The following is a 25,247-nucleotide window of genomic DNA, read 5'->3' on the forward strand; positions in this document are numbered from 1 at the left end:
ATTATAACTACTTGAAAATTGTAAAAGGTGTTTTTCCTTTTCCTAGTGAAACCCATCTTTTCTAGCTTTCCTCCATGTGTCACCAACGCTATCGAATTTTAATTTTATATAAGTTATGATTTTAACCCAAAAAATAATTTATCAAAAAGGGCAAATTATTCTTGATTCATGTGCTCTTTCAAAAAGTCTACCAGAACATAAAAAGCTCTCCTTGGTCAAACATGTGAGTTGATACACATGGACTATGTATGAACCAACACATAGGAGTGCTCTATAAAAAAAAAGGGATGAAACTAAGCTTTTCCAATGAGAGATTGGCCTCATGCAAAGTGGTCTTCACGCTCATCAACATTCGACAAATTAATATCATTGCATGATATTTTTTTGCAACATGATTTGACTACAAAGCTTTTCTGCTTAGGGTTTGGTGCCTTGCTCCCCTCATCTGCTCGCCACACTCCTTTTAAGTCTTAAACAACCTATAAAAAAAAAGAAGAGAATGTAAAAAATCACATTATCTTAAGCATAATTGATGGAGCTAAGAAGAGCTAAAACACCTTAAGCATGACTAAAGGAGCTAAGAAGAGCTGAAACAGCTTAAGCATGAATATAATTGAGCTAAGAAGAGCTAAAACAACTTAAGCATGATGGACCATGCGAATGATTAATTATGAGGGTTTGATTAACCTAACTGCAAAGAAGTAATAGGGTGCTTTTTGTGAAGGTTAGGTTGGGCTGGTTGGACGAGGAAGGGAAGTGGCGAGGTCGGCGCTCTCTCCAACATTTTTTGAATATCCGCAATCTGCAATAAATAAATAAATAAATATATGTATATATATATATATAATATATAGCCGTTAGCAAAAATATACCAACTATATAAATATGTTACCTTTTTCTTCAAGTCCTTGTTTTCCACATCCAACTGCTTCTCCTATTTCATCCGAGGAAATTCAGGTTTATTATTATTATTATTTAATATCTTTAAAAGAAAAAAGGATACAAATTCTATCCTTCCTTACTTTCCGGTTCAAATCTTCCATCCGTTCTAAGAGCAGGTTATCCTGAAAGCCAAATTTAAAAAACATATATATATTTATTACAGATTTATCATGGATAAGGACGGGAGAGAAAAAAAAAACATCCTAGATAAGAGGAAAAAATCCCTACGTTTTGCTTCTTAATGTCTTTTCCATACCTCAAGGGTTGAGTACTAATAAATATATATATATATATATATATATATATATTACTTACTAAAAAAACATATATATATATATCTAGATTTTTTAACCTAGATATATATCTATGTTTTTTTTATTTGATTAAGTATATATATCTAGGTTTAAAAAATCTAGATATATCTATGTTTTTTTTAAAAATTAAGTATATACTTAATCAAAGAAAAAAACATATATTTTTTAACCTAGATATATATCTATGTTTTTTTTCCTTTGATTAAGTATATATATCTCGGTTTAAAAAATCTAGATATATCTATGGTTTTTTTCTTTGATATATATATATCTAGGTTAAAAAACCTAGATATATATATATATCTAGGTTGAAAAAACCTAGATATATATATATATATATATATATATTCTTTGATTAAGAAAAACATATGTTTTTTTCTTTGATTAAGTATAATATATATATATATATATATATATATATATATATAACTTAATCCAAGATTTTTGGAGAAGGTAGAAATTACCCAAGCTTACAGATGACCCTGAGGTACATGGTTTTTGTGTTTTGAAAAAAAAACTGAGGAAATTCATTTCTCTCGCCTAACCCTTGCCTCTCACCTCTGTTCAGACTGCCGGGCTGGGCACGGCCATTGGCCAAGCTCAAGAAGCAAGTCCAAGTCCCACGTTCCTGCATTGGAGCGTGGGCTTGCCAATCAAGCAGCAAATTGGTCGGGACAAAACCACACGTCTCCGTGGGCTCGGACATAGTGTGTAACCAGCATGCCATACCAATTAACACTACTTTCTAACTTATGGCTATATATTGGGCAAGGCAATTTTATGGTTTATCTTGTAACACTGAGCTTGTTGCTGAAAGAAAAAGAATTACATTCTCCCACTAAAAAAAAAAACACCCATCACCACCATTATTGAGCGTCGAACGTGTATACGATCTTGCGTTAGTTTTTGTGTATTTATCTGTTCTTGTGAACTTCTTTAAGTCTTCTCATCTCTCTCTTGTTCATTAGCTCTTTAACAAATAGCCTTAAATTTTGGAATCAGAGCTTAAGGCTTATCCATATTCTTAGACAAATAGCCTTACATTTTGGAATCAAAGCGTTAGGCTTATCCAAATTAGTACTTTTCTAGCCATTCTTTCAATGTTGGTTGCCTAATGCTAATGCTTAGGGCAAAGCTTGTTAGGACCTCATATTGGTAAACATAATATCCTTTACTTGAGGACAAGTTGGAAATTATGTTGGTCTTCAAGAGGTGTTGGGTCTCAAGCAGGGACAACAAGAGTACCAACATGATGTATCCAATTTCATACCTAAATTCAAGCTTTGAAAACTTTATGGCTGCATAGGGACTAAGGAGCTACCAACAAAGTGACTAACTTGCTCAAGATAACTAAGACACAACTACCCAAAACCATAAACTCGCTAACCTAGTACAATGTTTTTTGTTTTCTTTTATAGGTAAAACATTACAACTTATCCTCCTAATAATTGATGGCATTGTTAGACAACTCACATGCTATTCTAGAACATTATATAGTTTTGATATATTTATTGAGGAAGATACAAGGGAGCGGAGTTATTATCACAATCAAAGCTTGTGGTTAACAATATTGCTTGTGTTTAAAAATATTGGTTGTGGTTATTTTGAGATTTAAGCAAGCTTTCATGTTCTTCAATATAAGCCATAGATAAGGAAATCTAATATAATACATGACATGGGCAAGAACAAAGTACAAAGAACAAGACATCTAATAGGGGAATCAAAACAAAAAGTGACAAATGACTGGATCAAGCATCTAGCACTACTATGAGGACAAAGGAAGTGAATTCTAAATCTTTAACAAGTGATGATGATATGATCAACTAGATGTATGTACAAGCAATGGTAGGCAATGTAATCTTGCAATATTACTTGAAGCAGCAAAGTTTTGACTTAAATCTTATCTTGATTGGGATTCAAGGTAATCATTAGTTCCTATAAGCAAACAATGAATAGGATCCCATTGGCTTAAATGACTTTAAAATCTTCGTGATTGAACTCAAAGATGATCACCATTCACTAAAAGAAGGCAATAAATATGATCCTGTACATCAACCCAATCAACACAAATCTAGGATTTACTTCATTTAAGGGACTATGTAATTTTATCTATAAATAGATGCTCACCATTCACTATAAGAAGGCAATAAATATGATCCTTTATGTTAGGCCAATCAACACAAATCTAGGGTTTTGTACTTCATTTTGGGGATTATGTAATTTTACCTATAAATAGAAGGTTGTGCTTATTTGAAGGTTATAGTGTAATGTTCTTCATCTTTTCATTTTTTGGCAAATTAAGTCTTATTAAAAATAAATTATTAAGTTTCATCATTTCCTTTTTTGGCAAATTAAGTTTTACGAAAAAATAAAAAAATTACAAAAAACCAAGTTCAGGCAAAGGAGCGAAATGGACTTGTAAATAAGACATAAGCCAAGTTTGGGCAATTCCAAGTTTAGTTCATTGTATTTTGGGCACTTGCAGGCATCACACCAAGGGTTGGGTGCTTGAAAATGTTTCATACTACAATTTCAACACTACAAAGTGGATCAAGAATCTGTTGGAATAAGCATCTTCAGCCCCATTTGATCCCTTTTATGCCCTCTTTTATTTAGCATATTTATCTGATATTTTTTGAGTATTTTTCCCACCTTTTATTAGGTGCTTTTCCTAGTTGTGGACTTTGTCCTCAGTCACATGGGTTTTTATGTTGGCCGACTCGCCCTTCATGATGTATATAAGGATAAGCCTTATTCATCATTTTTGCTTAAGTGTTGGATCATTGCTGGTTGCTCCATGTCTCCCCTTTGCTTTTGCTTGCTGCCTTCAATCTCTCATGGTATTAGAGTGCCGAGGTTCTCAGGCTCTTGTGTCTACACTCTCAGGAAGACTATTAGCCCCACTAGCGTTTTTTTTTTCAAGCCCTCCCTCCCTCCCTGTAGTTTAACACAAATTTTTTGTAGCAACTCTAAATTATTATTTTTTGTATTTTGTCCGTACCCCGGACTAGTTGTAGCACCCTGCACTTGCTTCATTAGCCTCTCCCTTCCTTGCTTAACTGCACATTGGATCCACTCCCGTCTTCACCCATGTGCCTTGATCTCCAGAAGGAGTAGAATTCTACATCTTTCTTTCACCTCACCTAGTATCTAAGGAGGAGTGGGTAGCCCCTGCTCGGGTACCTACTTGTAGTCGAAACCTTGTTGTAAAATCAAGAGGAGGATTCCATGACTTCAACCCTAACTGCCATCTCTTCATGTATCCCCCAACTTCCCAAGGAATCCATCCTATATGCGACCAACTAGATACGACCAACGACCTTGATTGGTCTTTGTAAATGAAGAGTTACTTTTGTATCATCAGCGAACGATAGGGTATTGTTACTGGATGCCCAACCAATTGCAACTTCTCCTCAGGCTGATATTGATGCTTGGCTTGATAAGGATGCTTGGGCACATCTGTTCATCATCTTCAACATCATACTATATATTGCTCGTCAATTTGATGACAATAATGATGAGATTGCAGAAGATTTGTTGGATGCCATTCAAAGGAGGTCATAGAGAGAACTCTACTCAGAAGATTGCCTTGGAGAATCAGCTTGCAAGCCTGAAGATCTCTGATGCTACCAACATCATGGATTCCATCATGGAGTTTGTTACTATCCAGAAGCAATTGGTCTCTTTGGGGAGCAAAACTTTGTTCATTGGCTCCTCACCTAATTGCCCGAAACTTTCTCATCTTTCTATAATACTATTTCACTTCTTCTCTCTACTCCCGATTTGCATACTATTGTTGCCATGCTTAGCTACGAGGAAGAAAACAAGCCAAGGTGCTTTCGAGACCCTTCTTTAGGTTAAGGGCAAGGTTAAGGGAAAAGGCAAATGGCAATCTAAGGGTTCCACCAACAATAACAAAGTTGACTCTAAACCTACTAACAATCCTACTCATAAAGGATCTTACTTGCCATTATTGTAGTCACAAAGGTCACATTCAGCCTGAGAGAGAAGGTGGTTCTGCAAAGAGGCCCACCAATCAAGCTCCTCTATCTACCAACCAATCCTAGAGTTCCTCTTCCACCAAGGAGAACGTCTTCATCGGCATTGTGTTTCTACCACCTCACGTCTTACAGATTGGGTGGTTGATAGTGGGTGCACTACTCACATGACTAATGAACAAGTCCATTTTGCATGATATTCATCCTAGCTCTTTGAAGGTGTCCATTGGTGATGCTTCCAACCTTGAGGCCTCTTGTGTGGGTAACATGCGACTTAATTCTTCTCTTGGTCAGCCTTCTACGTGATCTGCTCTCATTGTTTCGAACTGTAGAGAAAGGCTATGGTGTCTACTTTGACAGTTCAGTTCTTTAGATCATTGACTCTAGCGCCTTGCAGATTGTTGCCAAAGGTGTACAAGAAGGCGGTCTTTATAGGTTGAAGGACTTTGCGACCACACAGAAGGTTCAACAAGTCCATTCAAACAATGGAGGCGAGTTCATCTCCAAAGCCTTCAACAACTTTTGTTCACAGAAAGGCATTAGCCGTCAATTCTCCACACCTGGAACTCCATAGTAGAATCTTGTGGCTGAATGCAAAAATAGGACTGTTTAGGAGATGATCATACTGTGCTTTCTTCTTCCAATCTTCCTCCCTCTTTCTAGGGAGAAGCTATGCCCACTACTATCTACAGCATCAACCGTTCTCCATACTAGAATGTTGTGGTTGAATGCAAAAATAGGACTGTTTAGGAGATGGTCGTACCATGCTTTCTTCTTCCAATCTTCCTCCCTCTTTCTGGGGAGAAGCTGTGCCCACTACTATCTACATCATCAACCGTTCTCCCACAAAGGCGATTGCTAATATGACACCGGAGGAGGCTTTTACATGATAGCAACCTTCAGTTTCACATCTTAAGGTTTTTGGCAGTGATGTCTATTCTCATATCCCTAACTCTGCTAGGTTCAAATTTGATCCCAAATCTAGGAAGTGCAAATTCCTTGGTTATAACTCTCAATCCAAAGCTTATAGATTATGGGATCCAGAGACAAAGTCCTTCAAGATTTCCCACAATGTTCACTTTGTTGAAACCTTGTCTGATGGTTCCTGGTCTCACCTCGAGCTTAGTATAGTCATGGTCTTATAATGCTATGAATTGCCCATTGAATGATGATAGATTAAGCCAAGTCAACTTCCCATCATAGAAGAGTGTGGTTCACTCATTTGTTGTAGGAAACTTGTATTTAGTTACTACAGATGCTGAGAGAATGGTTGAAGCCAACAAAAGTGGAAGTAGAGGAGAGACTTAGAGCAGCCAACAATGATCCAACACTTGAGCAAAAATGATGAATGAATTATGCACAGAGGCCTGTCCTTATACATCATGAAGGGGTTCGTTGGACAACATAAAAACCCATGATTGAGGACAACGTCCATGACTAGGAAAAACGCCTGATAAAAGGTGGGACAAATACCCAAAAATATCAGATAAATATGCTGAATAAAAGGGGGCATAAAAGGGATCAAATGGGGCTAGAGATGATCATTCCAACACCTCCTCTCAGCTCCAGCACAGTGGTCCAACTCCCATACAGGTAAGGAGCTTATCAATAATATCTTGAGGAAGAGGTTTGCTGAAGAGATCAGCTAGGGTGTCCTGAGAGGGACAATACTTTAGAGAAATGATGTCATCAGCGCAATGACCAGCTTACAAACAAAGTGAAAATGAACCTCAATGTGCTTGGTCCTACCATGAAAAGATGAAGTACGTGTTAATGCCCAGGCACTCTGGCTTTCTATAAGAATGCAAAGTTGTTGTAATCTCTGTGCCCATGTCAAAGGTGCTATTGAGGAGTCAGCAAGGTGATAAAGATCAACATCTGAGAGATGAGAGTCACGAACAGTGGCTTCTAGCCCATCGGGGAAGCCTGGGGGCAATCCTCCATTTCGCATAGATGCAAGAGAAGTAGGAGTAGCTGGGGGGCAGAGAAGCTTGGGATGGAGAAGCTAGGGGTGGAGGAGCTGAGGGGGGTGGGGGTACTAGGGAAGAAGAGGAAGAAGCAAGAGAATGAGGGCCCGATAACATGGCTAGGCTTAATTATTTTTTAGAGAATACAGAGGTAGAGAGCTCGGCTAAGGTGCAAGTAAGTTTTGGGCATAGGACAAGTGTGAAATGCCCATCACTTATCACTTGTATATAAGTCATTTTCTCTACTTTCTAATGGACCACTCACATATTATCTCAAATTATGTATTGTAATATTGTAGCCCTCTTGCTAATACTCAACTCTATGCTCCATTAATGTGATGCTTCTAAACGATTTTGCAAGTGACATTGTATTTGTGGATGTATTAGTTCCATATGGAACCCAATAATGGTTCATATGCAATAGTATTAGTGAGTCTAGATTAAGAAATATCTCTATGGCAATCTATGTATGAGGTAGAATGTATAGAATGGGCCTTGAGTGAAGAAGCTTTATTCTTGTCTATACTTTCCAAGATTGAGAGAAGTGGAGTGGAATAAGTAATAGAAATTGTGAACATGAGAGGTGATCTAGGTAAAGCAAGGCAAGAAGTAAGGGAGAGGGAATGAAGGTGATTTGAAAGAATGTGGGAATTAATGGTGGGAGAGAAAAATATCTTCCATTGTGCTAAAACTTAAGTGAAAGGGAGAAGAACAAGCATTAGGAAACATTAACATAGCAAAGGGAATCAAAGAGGGAAGAAACTCGTATTCAATAGAAAAGTGTGAATGCTACATGTGGTATTCACGAGCGTGAACCAAATACATAGTGCACATAGCATGAGTGACACATGGCATTCACGCTGACCTTTAGTGTGAACAATGAGCTTATTCACACATACACCTTAAAGTGAGTAGTGTGTTGTTGCCTAAGTATTCTCCTAGGATGAATACAACACTTGCAATAAGATAGGAAGGAAGGGTGTGAAATAGGAGTAGAATGTATCGTGATATAGGCACACTGCCCTAGTAACTTGGCACTAGTCTGGGTAGTAGCTAGAAGATGGAAGAACAGGTAGTCTTAGAATCTAATGGGATGCCTTAGGCCTTGTCTAACCACACCACAAGTGTAACCAACCCCGCAAAACTACTAGGTAGTAGCTAGAAGATGGAAGAACAGGTAGTCTTAGAATCTAATGGGATGCCTTAGGCCTTGTCCAACTGCACCACAATAGTGTAACCAACCACGCAAAACTACTGATCACAAACCCTGAGAAAGATAATTGTGTGCCAATAATGATCGGGTTAACAAAATTTAGAGAATTTAGAATGGATTTTTGTAATTATTATTACTCTAAAGAAAGATTTGTGTGGAATTTCATCCCTTGAAAACATGTACCAAGCAAGGTCATCTTTCCTTACACTTCTAAGATGAAATCTTTAATTAAGTTGCAGGACATGAGAAGTACAACATATGTGATGGCTACTCTGATTATTTTCAAATTTGGATTGCAGACGAAGACCAATTGAAGAACAACTTTGTGACTTCTTGGGTTGCTTTCCTTAATCAATGATGCATTCAGATTGACTGATGCATATACTAATGCATGCACCTTTCAAAGATTCATGAATGCCATCTTTGAGCCATACTTGGGTACGTTTATTCATGTCTATATGGATGATTTTTTTATTTGTGGAACATCTTGAGAAGATTTATTTGGAACATCTTGAGAAGATTTATTTGGAACTTGAAAGGGTAGATAATGCTCATGGAAATCTTAACCCTGTAAAGTTTCATCCTGCTAAAGACAAAGTGGTGCTTCAAGGACATGTTGATTCTCTTAAAGGCACTACTATGAATCCCAAGAAGGTGGAAGAAATCTTAACCCTGTAAAGTTTCATCCTGCTAAAGACAAAGTGGTGCTTCAAGGACATGTTGATTCTCTTAAAGGCACTACTATGAATCCCAAGAAGGTGGAAGAAATCCTTGCTTTACCTATCCTAGATACAAAGACCAATATCCAATTCTTACTTTACCTATCGAGGATAGGTCTCAAGGTTTACTTTGATGGGCAAGAATCTCTATCATGTTGAATGAGATCTATACATAGAAGAGTTCTTGACTTGAGGAAGCAAATTATGTATTGCATGATTGCCATGATGGAGTGTGTGGAAGTCACTTTGATCATGATGCAGCAATAAGAAAGATACTTATTGCCAAGTAGTATCTGCCAAGTAGTATCGGCCAAGTATGCATAAGGATGTACAAAATTGGTGCCACTCATGTGAAAGATGCCAAGTGTTTGGTCACCAAAAATTGGTGAGTGGACCTCTTCGTCCTACTATAGTGATTTATTCGTTGTTTAAGAAGTGGGAGATTAATTGGGTCCTCTTCCTTTCTCTAATTGTGGTAACTATTACAAGTCGGTGGTTATTGATTCATGATATGATGGTAAGGTTACTACCAATGCTAAGGCAAAAATTGTGGCAAACTATTTAATTACACTTCGTTCTCCATCAGAGACTGTGATCGATAATGGATCAGATCGGTGATGATCTTGAAGAACTGATATGAAAGCTCTCATGAAGCTGATAAAATAATGGAATATTGTGTGGTATAATCGTGTGAATGGGATAAGTGGCTTCATGCTACTCTATCGGGATATTGGAGCACTAATAATGTGCCACATTATTACCCATGATGCAATGTATTAGTGGAGAAAACAATGGGATGTTGTGTGGTATAATCTTGAAAATGGATAAGTGGCTTCTGACTACTTTATGGGGATATTGGATCATGTATAAGGTTGTATTGGTATACATACCATTTCTTCAAGCCGTTCTTCCTATGGGAGTTGGAAGTTTTGGGTCTTTGCATAGAATTGGAGCAAAATTGAAGAGATAAAGAAGATCTTGAACAATGCCTTCTCCAATTGGAAACTTTGGACATGGTTTGTGATGATTCCCTTTGCAACTTCAAGAAACAAGCTACGAAGACCAAACCATGGGTGGATGATCAATATAAGAAGCAAAAGATTGTTTGGTTCTTTACTAAAAGAAGCTTCTTATAGGGTGGAAATGTTCATTTCAAGTACATAAGCAGTACAAGAATGGGTCTTATCAGTTGAAGGATTTGGATGGTACTCCTCATGTGAGCCATGTTAGTTATCACTTGATGTTTTCATCAAACAGAAATCAAGAAAGACTCCAACCTCTCTAACTTAACAAGTGCGCAAACTTAGAAATTTAAAGGGATACATGTTAGGATTTTATTATGTTGCAAGTCTTTCCTAAAAGATAGTGTGAAAGTGTGTATGTATTTATATGTAGTGTGAATTGCCCAACAATTGTGCGTTTTTTTGGGGTGATGAACACTTTAGCTTTATTTTTTTGATATGGCTTTTAGAAAGGTATTATTGGCTCAAAACCTTGTATATAAAGCCCTCAAGGGTCCAACCTTGTTAACCAAAAGAAATAGAGAAGAAATCTAATGTATATGAGTATTTTAGAGTAAATGTTTTTTATTTATTTTTCCTCTTCAATGTGTTCTATCTCAGGGCTCTCTCCAATAACTTTGAGTTCTTGCAGACTTTTCTTTAGAGCAAATAATGAAAGCAAGCTCAAAGACTGGTAGCAATAATAGGGCATTGGGAGCTAGTCAAGGTATGACGCAATGGGATTACTTGTGGACTTGGAAAGCACTGAGAGCTAGTTCTTTCTAGCCAAGGTTCAATGTCAAGAAACATAAGCTTGGTGGCTAGATCTTCGGGCTGGTTTTGTGGGGGTCATGATTTCAAACCTTGATTGTAACTCTTGTAATGCTTTTGGTGTGGGTGCTTATTGCATCATACTGTGGTTGTGTGGTGGTCTTTTGTGTTGAGATATCAAGCTCAACTAGTGCTACGGCGGTGGACATTGATGACCCGCCTAGGTGATAGCTTCCGCATCTACACCACTGGCATGGTTGGTGAGATTATGGGTGATATGTGGCCAGTGGGATAACAGGCTGTGTGACAACCATTTTGGATTACTAGAGACTGGCATAGTTATAGCGCCAGCTCATTTAGTTGGGTTCACATTATGAACCGACCCTTGTATGTTGTAGTAGTTGAGTACTAACCCATATAGTGTGTACTCTTATCTTTATGTTATGTGGGTTGAGTAGAGAAGAAGAAGATAGAAGAAAATTCAGCTATCCATCTCATAAGAAATGGGAAGAGGCCATGGATGAGGAGATGGCAACATTGGATGTAAATGCAACATGGGAGTTAGTGCCTTTGCCTAAGGAACAGAAGGCAATTGGATGTAAGTGGGTGTATAAAGTCAAGCACAATGCTGATGGTTTAGTGAGCAGGTACTGTTTAAATTACAGCAATGTGATGAGCTATGGTGGATCAAATACTAGAATCAACATCATTAATAAGGTGATTAGTAAATAATTAAGATGTGATTAGTGAGTAATTGACAAATAGCTTAATGTAGGCATGGATAATCAAAAACTAGCAAATTCTCATTAGGCCAATGCCTCAATTTATAGAGTTTACATCCAAGCATCTAATCCCACTGATTTCTCCTTGATTCACTCCACCTCTTTTGCTTGATTCTCTCCACCTCTCCCAGAATATCTCCACACTTCCTAAATCTTCTCATGCTACCCTTTATTCTCTCCCAGTAGATTCGTCTCACCTTTTCACAGGTTCTCTCACATTTATAGATTCTCTTTTACAGCCTCTAACCAAGGGCTTGTTTTCGCACACACCCTATTCACTTGTATATTTCAACACCTACCCTCAAGTGAATACTCCTAGTACACCTGGACCCTATACCAAGTTTCCCTCTTACTTGATAGTCCGCGACCAGTGTCTAGCACACCTCCCCTCAAGTTAACTTAGCACACTTGGACCCTGTACTAAGTTTCTCTTACTTGATAGTCCGCGACCAGTGCCTCAAGTCCCTAAACTCATAGTCCTTGACACTCTCTCTCTCTATGTGTCCAAGGCTTACTACAAGTGCCCCCGCGACCTTGACTAAAGTGCTCACACATACATCTACCACGTGGCCTACATCATCGGTGGCTCAGAGGCGGTTTTACTTTGCTGGGGCAGGTTACATTGGGTTGTGGGCTCTCTCTCTCTCTCTCTCTCTCTCTCTCTCTCTCTCTCTCTCTCTCTATCTCTCTGAGATTTTCACATGGCTCCTCACTCTTTGGAGCCTCACATCTTCTCTTGTCTTCAGTCTTCTTGTCGTGGTAGCTTCTCTTCACGCATCCATGTCTTCCTCTTCTTTCAGTCTTCTTGTTGTGGCAGCTTCTCTTCGCGTGTCCATGTCTTTCTTCAGCTTTTCTTCTTGGTGTGGATCCTCCTCTTGGAAAGAGATGTTCTTCTTCTTTCATGGCTAGGGCCATGAGCTTGCTCCATGTGAGCAACATGTTTAAATGTTTTGTTGACAGTTCTTTTGGGCTTTTGATGTTTATCTTGTGTCATTATGCAATGCAAATCCAAATCTATGCGGGAGGTCTTACCTCTTGCCTTATTCTGGACAAGGGCAGTGTTTGATCCCATTTTTACACTGATGTAATGTGCCCAATACATAATGCATATAGCATTCATTCTTATGCACATTCCAAATGCAACTCTGGCTGTGAATAATCTTGAATTTGAGTGTGATTTGCAAGCATTAACCAAGGTTTAAATGTAAAATGATGATTACCATAAATTTATCAGTATAATTTTACCACAAATTACATTAAATCAAGGATAACCAATTTGTACGGAATGGTTGGAGTATCAAACCAACTCCGAATTGTAATTCTGAAGTTTTAGGGATCTGTATCAGATACCTAATGGTTAATTTGAACCCTCAATTGTACCAAAATACAGTGATTAACATTGATTAATCATTGATTAACAAATTAATCCTCTGTTTTGTGTACAGAAAACAGAGTATGCGGGGAGCCTAGATCTGGGGTCTTAGACTTCAAATGAGCTCAAATCAAGGCTATCAATAGCAATTAGTCTAGTAGAGGATTAAGCCAAGAAACACAAGATTTGACCAAACATTGAATGCTTAATCTCTGTTTTACCAAAGTCACCCGCAGATTTGATGAAGAGCTTGGATCTCACTATAGACTTGATCAAATCAATTTCTGACTTCACCAGCTTGTAGAGCATGCTTGAAAACCCCTGGAGCTATGAGGAATTAGAGCCATTGCAACTGAGCAAGAAGAAATCTCAAATTTCCTTCGAAAAAACGGTGCCTGCAAATCTGCGAAAATTGGGAGCTTGCGTGGGCGGTTTGCTGCGCTGATTCAACTGGCTAGAGCACAGATGAGTTTGCTATGTTGGGCTAGAAGCAATGGGGCTAATTTGATGTGTGCAAGGAGATAAAGCTCCTCCACTGGCTGGGGGTGCAGAGACTAGTTGAAAAAGAGGGAAAAATTATAATTAGCTACTAACCCTAATTAGCAAAGTGATTAGCAAGATAATGGGCTTACAAATTGATCGATTCTAGGCTTGGCTCTGAATACCATGTTAAAACTACAGCAATGTGATGATGGTGGATCAAATACTAGAATCAACATCATTAACAAGGTGATTAGTAAATAATTAAGACGTGATTAGTAAGTAATTAACAAATAGCTGAATGTAGGCATGGATAATAAAAAACCAACAAATTCTCATTAGGCCAATGCCTCAATTTATAGAGTTTGCATCCAAGCATCTAATCCCACTGATTTCTCCTTGATTCACTCCACCTCTTTTTCTTGATTCTCTCCACCTCTCCCAGAATATCTCCACACTTCCTAAATCTTCTCATGCTACCCTTTATTCTCTCCCAGTAGATTCTTCTCACCTTTTCATAGATTCTCTCACATTTACAGATTCTCTTTTACAGTCTCTAACCAAGGGCTTGTTCCTGCACACACCCTATTCACTTGTATATTTCAACAGGTACAAGGCAAGATTGGTTGCCGAGGGCTATATGCAGACTTATGGCATAGAGTATTAGGAGACATTCAACCTGGTTTGCAAGAATGGCAACCGTGAGAGCTGTCATTGCTATGGCGACAGCGAAGGGTTGGTCTCTACATCAAATGGATGTAAAGAATGCTTTCTTGCATGGTGATTTGCAAGAAAAAGTGTACATGATGCAACCACCAGGTTATGAGAGTGATGCACATCCAGATTTTGTGTGCAAGTTACGCAAAGCCTTGTATGGCTTGAAGCAGGCACCCAGAGCATGGTCAAACAAGATCGGGGAGTATCTTGTTACCATTGGATTTCAGATATCCAATGTAGATTTTTCATTATACGTGAAAAAGATAGATAGAGAGATCATGCTATTAGTCATCTATATGGATGACTTGATTATCACTGGTGATAGTGATGCATACATACATGGTGTCAGAATGCTTTTGAAGCAAAAGTTTGAGATGAAGGATTTGGGTGAGTTGCTGTATTTCTTGGGCATAGAGGTGGTGAGATCACCTCATGGCATTTTGCTATTTTTACAGAGGCAGTATGGCTTGGACATGTTGTCCAAGTATGGTGTGACATGCTATAAGCCTATTTCAGTGCCATTGGAGCAGAACACAAAGCTTTCCGCAGATACAGGTGAGATTTTGGAGGACCCCAATTCATACAGGCGCATAGTGGGTAGTTTTATCTACATGACCATTACAAGGCCAGACTTGAGCTATGCTGTTGGACTTGTAAGTCAGTTTATGCAGGCCCCTAGGAAGCCACACTTGGATGTGGCTAGATAGATCCTCAGGTACATAAAGTCCACAGGTTATTATGGACTTTTCTATGAGGTTGGTATACAGAGATACAATTGCATGGGTACACAGATGCTGATTGGGCTGGTAGTATTGCAGACAAGAGATCTACCATTGGTTTTATGTTCTCATTTGCGAATGCTGTTGTGAGTTAGAGCAGTAAGAAGCAGCCAACAGTTGCCTTGTCGAGTACAAGGGTGCTTCTATGGCACCTTGTGAGGTAGCTTGGTTTTAGAAGCTACTTGGTGACATGGGAGAGTCCGTGGATAGGACAGTTGTCATATATTGTGCAGTTGGCCAGTAACCCAGTATATCATGCTAGAATGAAGCACATTGAGGTGCATTATCACTTTGTGAGGGAGAAGGTTTTAGCAAGAGATGTAAATCTGGTATATGTCAGCACACAGAGGATCAGGTGACTGACATCTTCACGAAGGCATTGGGCATAGAGAAGCTCCATAGGTTTAGGAGCTTACTTGGAGTGCAATGTGTGGAGTTGAGCTCGAGGGGGAGTGTTGAGATATCAAGCTCAACTAGTGCTATGACGGACATTGATGACCCGCTTGGGTGATGGCTTCCACATCTACACCACTGGCATGGTTGGTGAGATTATGGGTGATATGCAGCCAGTGGGATGACAAGTTGTGTGACATCCATTTTGGATTACTAGAGACTGGCATAGTTATAGTGCTAGCTCATTTGGTCGCATTCACATTATGGACTGACCCTTGTATGTTGTAGTAGTTGAGTATTAACCCATATAGTGTGTACTCTTATCTTTATGTTATGTTGGTTGAGTAGAGAAGAAGAAAATAGAAGAAAATTTAGCTATCCATCTCTCTCTTGTGTGTGTATGTGTTTGCTTGCTAGGGTTTGAAGCTCTCCCTCTCCCCCACAACTAAATACTGGCATAGTTATAGCGCCAGCTCATTTAGTCAGGTTGACATTATGGACCGACCCTTGTATATTGTAGTAGTTGAGTACTAACCCATATAGTGTGCACTCTTATCTTTATGTTATGCTGGTTGAGTAGAGAAGAAGAAGATAGAAGAAAATTCAGCTATCCATCTCTTTCTTGTGTCTTGCTCTCTCTTGTGTGTGTGTGTGTGTTTGCTTGCTAGGGTTTGAAGCTCTCCCTCTCCCCCACATTCTCTTTATTTTACTTGTTCTTCTTGGGTGGTCTATGGTAGAATTTTTTGTGTACTATAGCTATAATGCCCTATGGCCACATTTACTTCCTATGGTCTATGATGTCTTAACCAAGCCAAGAGAGGACATCCTCCTCTCACAAACATTTGTTTTTTCTTATTTTTTCATGATATAAAAAGTCATAAGTAAGGCAATGCACTAGAAAGAGAAAAGGAAAGAATTGGAGGAAACTTTTTTTCCCTTGGAGATGATAGTGTCCTAAGGTTTCGGAGGTATAATACACTATAAATCACTCACGCAACTGGGTATTTATGAAATGGGACAAAATATTTAATTCCTAATTTTCCTCAAACTATCTTTGAGAATATCTTATCATAAAAGACTTGGCTTTGGCTTGTAGTTAATACACTGATGACTTCTTGTGAAAAACCATGTGTTTAAGTGCTTGATCATATCATTAATGTTTACCAATGCTATTTGATATCTATATAACGTCATGATAGCTTAATACAAAACTTTAGCAACAAGTTTTTCCTTGTTGTCCTTGAGAGAGAACTCCCACCCATTTGGTTAGATGATTAGTGGTCACTGGGGATATATTGACTTTTGGTATATTGAAAAGAATTATTTGTGAGCCAATGAATCCATTCCCTATTTTGGAAGGGTTCTAATGGCATAGTTGGATGATGGGGCATTTGATCAGTAGGAGCTAGCTAAACAAGTCTTTGATAGACATCACACTCCTTGTTAAATTAATTTGCATCTTTGATCGAAGTCTTTGTAACTAGACCATAGATTTTCCCAAACATCTGTAACTTACTTAGATATCCTAGTACATTATTTGATTGCATGATCTAACTCATCTATAAAATTGTCCATTATAAGGGTAGGGTATGGTCCTGCTTACTAGGCCTCTTGTATCATCGTTAGTGTAGTGTACAGAAAGTTCTCTTGAATCATACCAATCAATATTATTGATCCCAAACAAGGATTTTATATAGAGGGGGACTTCTCATCAAATAACACAATTATGCTTAGAATGACCATTTTTACCCAAGAGTCATAGAATTTCGTACCTTTTTATTATGCCTATATCTCAAGGCACTTCTTTTACAAATCCTTGGGACTGACTTGGTCCTTTGGCATCTGTTGTTTGGATATGAAATTCACATTTAATAGGTCTAAATGAGCATCTATAAGGTCTAAATATGTCTCAAATGGTGCTATTACTTTTTTAAATTATAGGGTCTAAATATACCTCAAATGGTGCTATTGCTCTTTTGAATGATACTAATAGTGTCTAGATGGTGCTAGTATTATTCATAAAATAACATTAAATGATTCCAAGAATACATTAGTATTTTTTATAAGTCACATGATTATCTTCTTATGATAAAGCATCTACTTTTATCTAATGGTAATATCATTTTATGATGTGTGAAATTATTTTAACTGATTTATTTCTTAGCGAATTCCCAATATCTAGTGCATGAAAAGGTTGATAAAAGGTTATTTAGCCTGCATATCTTTAAAAATATTTCTATTGATCACAAGAAGTTTTGAACTCGTAATAGGTTGACTCCTAATTTATAGTACCAGTTGAATGAATTTGAGTGAATGGTGTAATTATTTAAATGGTAAAAAAGTGACAAAGCTTGCACTCAAGTGCAACCATAATGCTTTCTAAGATTCATTTTTTGTGTAATTTAACTTATAGCTTTCCAATAATTTCAACTATCTTGTCACATTTCATACACAACCAACAATAACCACCTCCCCCCCTCAACAAAAGAAAAGAAAAACAAAGACAACAATAATGCTCCCCTCCCTTAGGCCCAGTCTCAATACTCTTCCACCTCTCTTATTATTTGAGATAGGTATTTTTCTTCATATAATAAAAGTGCAAGCATTACCAATGCAAGAAATTCATGCAAATTCTTACAAATGACATTATGTTTTGTAGCCATGGCTTTGATATTGATGTAGGATTTGTAACTATCTAGTATGATGCATTTGAATTCTTTTTTTAATTAACAAATGTATTTTTTCTTCAAGATGAATGAACTTGTTCTAGCTTGCTAAATTAATATTTTTCTTTTAATGATCATTAGCAACTTGTAGTTTATAGAAAACATGATCAAATTCATATATTACTTGAATAAAATAGCCCAAAACATCTCATCATTCACCATGTAATATTAAGAAATATAATCATATAATCATGTTAGTTTATGAGTTGTAGCATTAAGCTTACTAAAATAAAAAAATGTCAAAGATTAAAAAGTTAACAGGAGAAATTATTATATAGAGACCATATAGAGGCCTTTTTGCTATTGAAATCATTTCCAATGTCATGCTAAAACCTCTCTAATAGAGTACCTATAATTTTATCCATTGTACACACCAAATCATGATATTTGAGTGAATAGTATAAAGATAAACTTATATGGTATGTTCATTATCAATAGTTATGTGCCTTAAGCCTCTATGCATAGAATCAAATATACGGTGAAACCACCCCTATAATCATACTATATACATTAGCAAGTTTGGATATCTCTTGTGTTATATGTACAATAAACGTTGAGAAAATTGAAGTTCTAGCTTAGAGTTGGCTCACCTATATGGTGAGGTTAATAAAAATGTTGATCATTCTATGGCAAGTTTCTAATGGATCTTCAACTGTATGTTATATTCGTATGATTCAACGGGGATTTAATCAAACAATTATAAGATTGTTTATTTTTTAAATAAAAGTTTTGATTTCAAATATCATCAACACACAAGAAGACTCTAAACCATTACACACAAAAATCCAAGGCAACAATTGATTTAAGATATCCTCATAAACTTAACTAAATTAAAAATTTATTGAACTAGACACTAGAAGATTGGGTAAAATATCCATAGCCTCTTTACAAGGAAAATCAATGGCCTATCGAGTATAATGCACTTTAGGATATTCTCTAGGGTCTACCATAAGGTCTTAACCTACTCCATTTAGGATATTTTTTAGGGTCTAGCACAAGGTCTTAAACTATTTCCTTGGGCCCCAAACTTCAATCTTGGAGCCTGAAGCCTCTAAAACGTAGAGGTTATGGCTTGAAATCATTGTGCACACCACGTCCCATCCTTATAAGAAAAAAAATTGTCTAAATTATGGTGCATATAAGTGGCATGTGTGGTTATCATACACATGATTTGATAATTACCAACTAGAAAGCTTTTCATTGCCATCTTCATCTCTATGCCGCGTTTTGATAACACCATAGGTCAAGAAAGCAATTGAATCCTAATGAGAATATTGGGATCAAGTTTTACAATGGACACTCTATCTGTTACAAATTTTGAAGAGTTCTCTAGTGTTGGTTATTTGAGACTTCCTCCTTATTAAATTTATAATTTATAACGTACCTCAAAGTTAGTAAATTTATAGTAAAGGTTATTGTAGTATAAAACATCTTATCGAACTATATGGAAATTAGAGAAGTTAAATTAATGTCTTATTGAGTTATCAATGAATGTAAGGATGAGCTCCAAGGGAGTCTAAAAAAGACCTATACGTAGTGGTTTGGACTCCAAACTCAAACTAGGGAGACCATGAGTTTGATTTCTTGCATTTCAAACATTTGGGAAAAGTTATGTGGCATCCTTGAACACACACCCACACCCATGCTTCATACTTCATTCGTCACAAAGCCTATTTCAACTCATCCTTGTATGCTTTGACAACACCTTAGATAAACTTCATTGAACATCAATTGGTGATATTTTTACATCTAGAGCGTAGGGATATTTAGATACCAATTTATTACACGAATTTCTTTCATATAATTTCCAAGTGAAAACTAATAAATTTATATTTTAAAGAGGGTACTTCATGGGTCAAGGATAATATCACGTTTAGGGTTAGTTAAAAGAAATATGGATCTAACTTTTATAAGGTAGCATAAAATTGACTTTCATGGAGGGAACCATAATTTTATAAGGAATCCTAATCCATAGAGCTCTATATTTTTTATTTTTTATTAAATTTTTAGATACTAATTATAATTATTTTATGGATTTATTAAAGGTGGATTATACTTTTTTATTTTTTATTATAATTTTTAGATACTAATTACAATTATTTTATGGATTTTTTTGAAGGTGGATAGATTTAAGATATGATAGTGGCTTTTGAGGTGGATTTTTTTGAAAGTGGATAGATTTAAGATATGATAGTGGCTTTTGAGATGTAAAAACTTCTAAGATACATTAATGTTCTTACAGTGGGAAGAAATGTAATGAGCAATCACTAGAAGAGATCTAATTAGTGGATGCAAATGTGTAATGAGTGATCACTAGAAGAGATATAATTAGTGGATGCACATGTCATCTTTCATTTCCACAACAACTTCACATTTATATAAAAAACCTTAGAGTTCTAACCTTTTGAGCTCTAACACGACTCAAGCCTATATCCATTTGTTGCTCCAAAAGATGTAGCTCTTGTAGATTGAGATTTAGAATGTCTTCCCCTATCATGTATCTGAAAGAAATGGATATCTCATTAGCGAGAAATTGGCATTTTTAATTGAGTTTTCAGAACATATAATAAAACATAAATATATTGAACTACATTTAGTCTAAATATCATAAAGTGAGGTACAAGAATGCACATTCTTCAACGTGCTAAAAGATACTCACTTGCATGTGGACTGTAAAGTCTCTACTTGCTTCATGAGATTCCTTATTTCTTGATGCCACTGTAGCAAGCACCGAGTTTTCATATTATTCATAAGTATTTGATGCGGAAAAACCCATTGAAATGCAATTAAAAGTATAAAAACATGAGCCTATGAAGCCTATTTCATTTATGCACATCAAGAATGATAAATGATATCATGAAAACACTATTAACAGTTTCATGTTTTTGATTATCATTTGATGGTGTGATGAGAACTTACATCATGATCATCCTTGTTATGATGGTCCAAGACTTGTTTTTCTTCCGTGCACTTCATGTATCGTTCGATAACCTTTGTCATACTTTCAACACAAAATCAACCATATTAACCCCCAAAAAAGGTTTGCACAAGTTTTTTGAAAAGAGAATACATAATACAAAAAAGTAGTTAATGCCTTAATTGGGCTAACAAGTCTTGTTAATATCTTGATTAGGCTAACAATACTTGTTAATATCTTGATTAGGCTAACAATGCTATTATTCATAAACAAGTTAAAAAATAAAAAGAATTAAAGCTTCATTCATTTAAAAAAAGATTATAAGTAGTTATTAGAATACACTAGATTGGGTATCTCCATCGTGGCATTCTTTGTAATAAATAACCATCTAGTCACTACAAGAAAGGAATGTGAAATCATACAAGACTAGAAGAGAGAAAGGTAGTGCACACAAAGCGATATAAAGCTTCCAAGGATTATGGTCAAAGATCAGGGAGAGATGGTGTGAGGGGAGATGTCACTATGTACAAACCCCATAGGGCATGTACATCCAAGGGAAAATTTAAAAACCCTTTACCATCAATTTTTAAAGTTTATTCCCCCAATTTGGTTATTGCCTTACCTGATCTTACCATTTTTAAATGAAAATATTTGAAAAAGGCTAAGATATCTTTATAAAAATATGTATTTGTTTTAATTTCATACAATTTTAACAACTGATGATGACTTGTTTGACTACATAATATGAGAGAGAGAGAGAGAGAGAGAGAGAGAGAGAGAATTAAGCTACATGAATAAACGGTAAGGTAGGCAAAAGGATAAGTTTTTAAAAGAAGAGAACCTTAAGCTGTTCTTCTAGCTTTAGCTTTTTTACTGTTCTTCTAGCTTAACTATTCAGGTTGAGCTACAAAACTAATGGGACATTCCTATGGTAGAGATAACATAGACAAAAGCTTTTTTATTATTACTTTTCAACTTGAGCTACAAAACTAATGGGACATTCCTATGGTAGGGATAATGTAGAGAAAAGAATCGGTGTAAAAATAAACAAATTTCTAAAGTAACACTTCAATTGTTTGACCATACGAACATAAGCCCGAAAAGTTTTACAATTGGAAAGCTATCATAATGTCTACCTCTACAAGGTAGGCCAAAAATAATTTTTTATACATTAGAGAAAAAGGAGTGCATTCATAAATGGGGCTTGTAACACATTATCTATGCAAGGCTTGTGCCTTGAACACCTTGGTATAAAGGCCCTTATGTCACCCACTGTATGAATAAGATAGGCATAAAAAGCCAACTAATTTGATTATCTATCTAAAAGGACTTGGCTTCATATCTCATGGACACCATGCATTCCAATTTATAAACTCATAAGAGTGCATTCATAAATGGGGCTTGTAACACAAATGATAGATATGTGCCTTCAACACACTTGGTACAAAGGCCCTTATGTCACCCTACTGTGTGAATAAGATAGGCATAAAAAGCCAATAAATTTGATTGTCTATCTAAAAGGACTTAGTTTCATATCTCATGGACACTATACATGCCAACTTATAAACTCTTAGTGTGAAAGATCACTAAACCTATGCCTATAAATCTTTTACGATGCCCTAATAACTATCATTTGAACCCTGAGATGGTATCGACATGTAGTTGAGAGAACAAACCTTGTCATAAGCATGAAATTTAATGGCTTCCACCACATCAATAGCTTTCTGTATACATGTTTTGTGGTTGCAGAACAACAAAATTATTAGTTAATAGGTTTCTCATGTTACACCAAAATGGACCTCGATGTTAACATAGGATGTGAATATCATGCACACATAAGTGTAGAAGATTCTAGATGGATTGATCTCAAAAGATTCAATCTTGGACAAGAAGCCTACAACCTCCAATTTTTTTTTTGGTTTTTTGGGAATGTCTTTTCAAAGGTAGACATTGTGATAGATTTTTTGTCAAATGTTTTGGACCTATAAGGCACTATAGTCAAAAAGTTTGACCTTGTCTTTGCAAAGGTAGGCATTGTAATTTGTGATAGATTTTTAGTCAATGTTTGGGGCCTATATGGCTCTATAGTCAAAGAGTTTTGGGGCCTATATGGCTCTATAGTCAAAGAGTTTTGGGGCCTATATGCTCCTATAGTCAAGGAGTTTGACCCTTCTTTAAGGAGTTTGATTATTCAAACACCATCTTCATCTTTGAAGGTCCAAAGAATTATTTTGTGATTTTTTATATTTTGTAAGTATTAAGAGCAGCTTGACACAGTAATTACAGCTAAAATCTAGTTACTAGCTGGATATTAAGAGCAGCTTGACACACTAATTACAGCTAAATTCGAGTTACGAGCTAGTTAGGGTGCGCCGAAGGTTACACAGTAGTAAGCTTTGACGAGGGGAGTTGAAACCTGTGCAGTTGATTAAGAGCAGCTTGACACACTAATTACAGCTAAATTCTAGTTACTAGCTAGTTAGGGTGCGCCGAAGGTTACACGGTAGTACGCTTTGAAGAGAGGGAGTTGAAACCTGTGCGCAGTTGATTAAGGAGTTAACTAATCTACTATTGGCTTATATGGGCTTCAAGCTTGGACGTGAGATTAAGGAGTAATTATGTTGTGATTAGTACCTGGAGCTGGCAAACTCGAACTTCTTTCCTGCAGATGAGAAAATGATGAGCCCCACCTCCGCATCGCACAGTATGGAGAGCTCCTGGGCCTTCTTCACCAGCCCCACTCGCCTCTTGGAGAACGTCACCTGCCTGCTGCTTGAATTTTCAATCCTCCGGATGTCAATCTTGCCTCTCCCCATCTTCTATCTTGCTCTAATCACAGATATTAATCAAAAGCTTAATCCCGGCTAAGGTCTAGCTGCAGCGCTAGATTCAAAGCCTAACCCCAATGCCAACCTCAAGGGTTTATCTCTAATCAGAAGCTTAATCCTACGGTCTAGCAGCAGCGCTAGATTCAAAGCCTAACCCCAATGCCAACCTGAAAGGTTTATCTCTAACCAAAGCTGAATTAGCTATAGCCAAAGCTTTATCATCTTCAAGCCTTCCTCAGAGTGTAGGTATAATCAGAGGCCTCCTGCAAGGTCCTGTCATAATCATAGCCTAACCCCAAGGTCTCCCTGTCAAAGGTGTAGCCAATGGATGCAGCTTGCTCAGTAATCAGCTCTTAATCCTACAAGCTCTTGCTCTAATCAGCTAGGAACCCTAAGGTTTGCTAATTTGCTCGTTTGAGAAGGAGTTTAACATAAGTATATGAAAGCTCTCTTGACCGATTCAAATTCTGTCAAGCCCTGTTGGGTAATTATTTGCAGGCAGGAGATGCCATCACGCCACCCCATGATAGGAAAGGAAGGTTAATAAGGCAAGGAGAGTGGAATATAATGATTATTTTTCTGCTTTTCTGATGCCAAAAATTTTCCGTAGGGGGGATTGAGATAAGGGGGAAACTAAAGAGTGGTTGGTTAACAAGTGGATACGAAATGTGGTAGGTGAAAGCTCAACACAGTGATGGAAGGCTTGGCACAGACAAGACAATGGGCAGGTACCGATGAAGGGTTTAGGTGTGTTTTGGGTGTGTGTACAAAACACACACACTCTCTCTCTCCAGACTCTTGTGTGTGTACACAACACTCTCTCTCTCTCTCTCTCTAGACCCTAGTGTCTCTCTAGACCCTAGTGTGTGTACACAACCCCTCTCTCTCTAGACCCTTGTGTTGTGTAACAACTCTCTGTCTGTCTCTCTCTAGACCCTTGTGTTGTGTAACAACTCTCTGTCTGTCTCTCTCTAGACCCTCAACACTCTCTCTCTCTCTAGACCCTCAACACACTCTCTCTCTCGACCCTTGTGTGTGTACAAACACTATGTCTCTCTCTCTCTAGACCCTTGTGTGTGTTCTCTCTCTCTACCCTTGTGTGTACACTCTCTCTCTACCTCTCTCTCTCTAGACCTTTGTGTATACACTCTCTCTCGACCCTTGTGTGTGAATACACACTCTCTCTCTCTCTCTCTCTAGACCTTTGTGTGTACACTCTCTCTCTACCTCTCTCTCGACCCTTGTGTGTGGATACACTCTCTCTCTACCTCTCTCTCTCTACCCCTCTCTCTCTAGCCTCTGTCGTGGGCAAGAAGACAAGGAGCTGT

At 37.2% G+C, this 25,247-nt stretch overlaps 1 protein-coding gene and 1 long non-coding RNA gene across 2 annotated transcripts; one reads left to right on the top strand and one right to left on the bottom strand.

Annotated features, from left to right (window-relative positions):
* Window positions 1-137: 137 nt before the first annotated feature.
* Window positions 138-25,247, bottom strand: LOC147638519 (MADS-box transcription factor 23-like). Its single transcript, XM_086798436.1, has 8 exons — window positions 23,726-25,247; window positions 21,094-21,175; window positions 20,834-20,892; window positions 20,576-20,675; window positions 1,023-1,064; window positions 893-934; window positions 693-802; window positions 138-479 (listed from the first exon to the last, which is right to left on the bottom strand). The coding sequence occupies exons 1-8, from the start codon at window positions 23,905-23,907 to the stop codon at window positions 464-466; spliced, it is 633 nt and encodes a 210-aa protein (XP_086654562.1). The 5' UTR covers window positions 23,908-25,247; the 3' UTR covers window positions 138-463.
* LOC147638520 (uncharacterized) lies at window positions 7,307-10,812 on the top strand. The gene is made up of 3 exons (XR_015265509.1): window positions 7,307-8,267; window positions 8,373-9,088; window positions 9,193-10,812. It is a non-coding gene; the product is annotated as an uncharacterized LOC147638520 (long non-coding RNA).

This window comes from Cibotium barometz, chromosome 5 (genome assembly GCF_041138505.1).
Source record: "Cibotium barometz isolate CiBa-2024 chromosome 5, ASM4113850v1, whole genome shotgun sequence".
Lineage (NCBI taxonomy): Eukaryota > Viridiplantae > Streptophyta > Polypodiopsida > Cyatheales > Cibotiaceae > Cibotium > Cibotium barometz.

Bases quoted from the DNA above. Each gene is read 5' to 3' on its own strand.
- LOC147638519 (XM_086798436.1), bottom strand. From the start codon at position 23,907: ATGGGGAGAGGCAAGATTGACATCCGGAGGATTGAAAATTCAAGCAGC. The intron at 1,065-20,575 runs GTTAGAACTCTA...TTTGGCTTTCAG, and splicing joins GTCGTGTTAGAGCTCAAAAG to GATAACCTGCTCTTAGAACG. The intron at 803-892 runs GTAACATATTTA...TATTTATTGCAG, and splicing joins ACAAGGACTTGAAGAAAAAG to ATTGCGGATATTCAAAAAAT.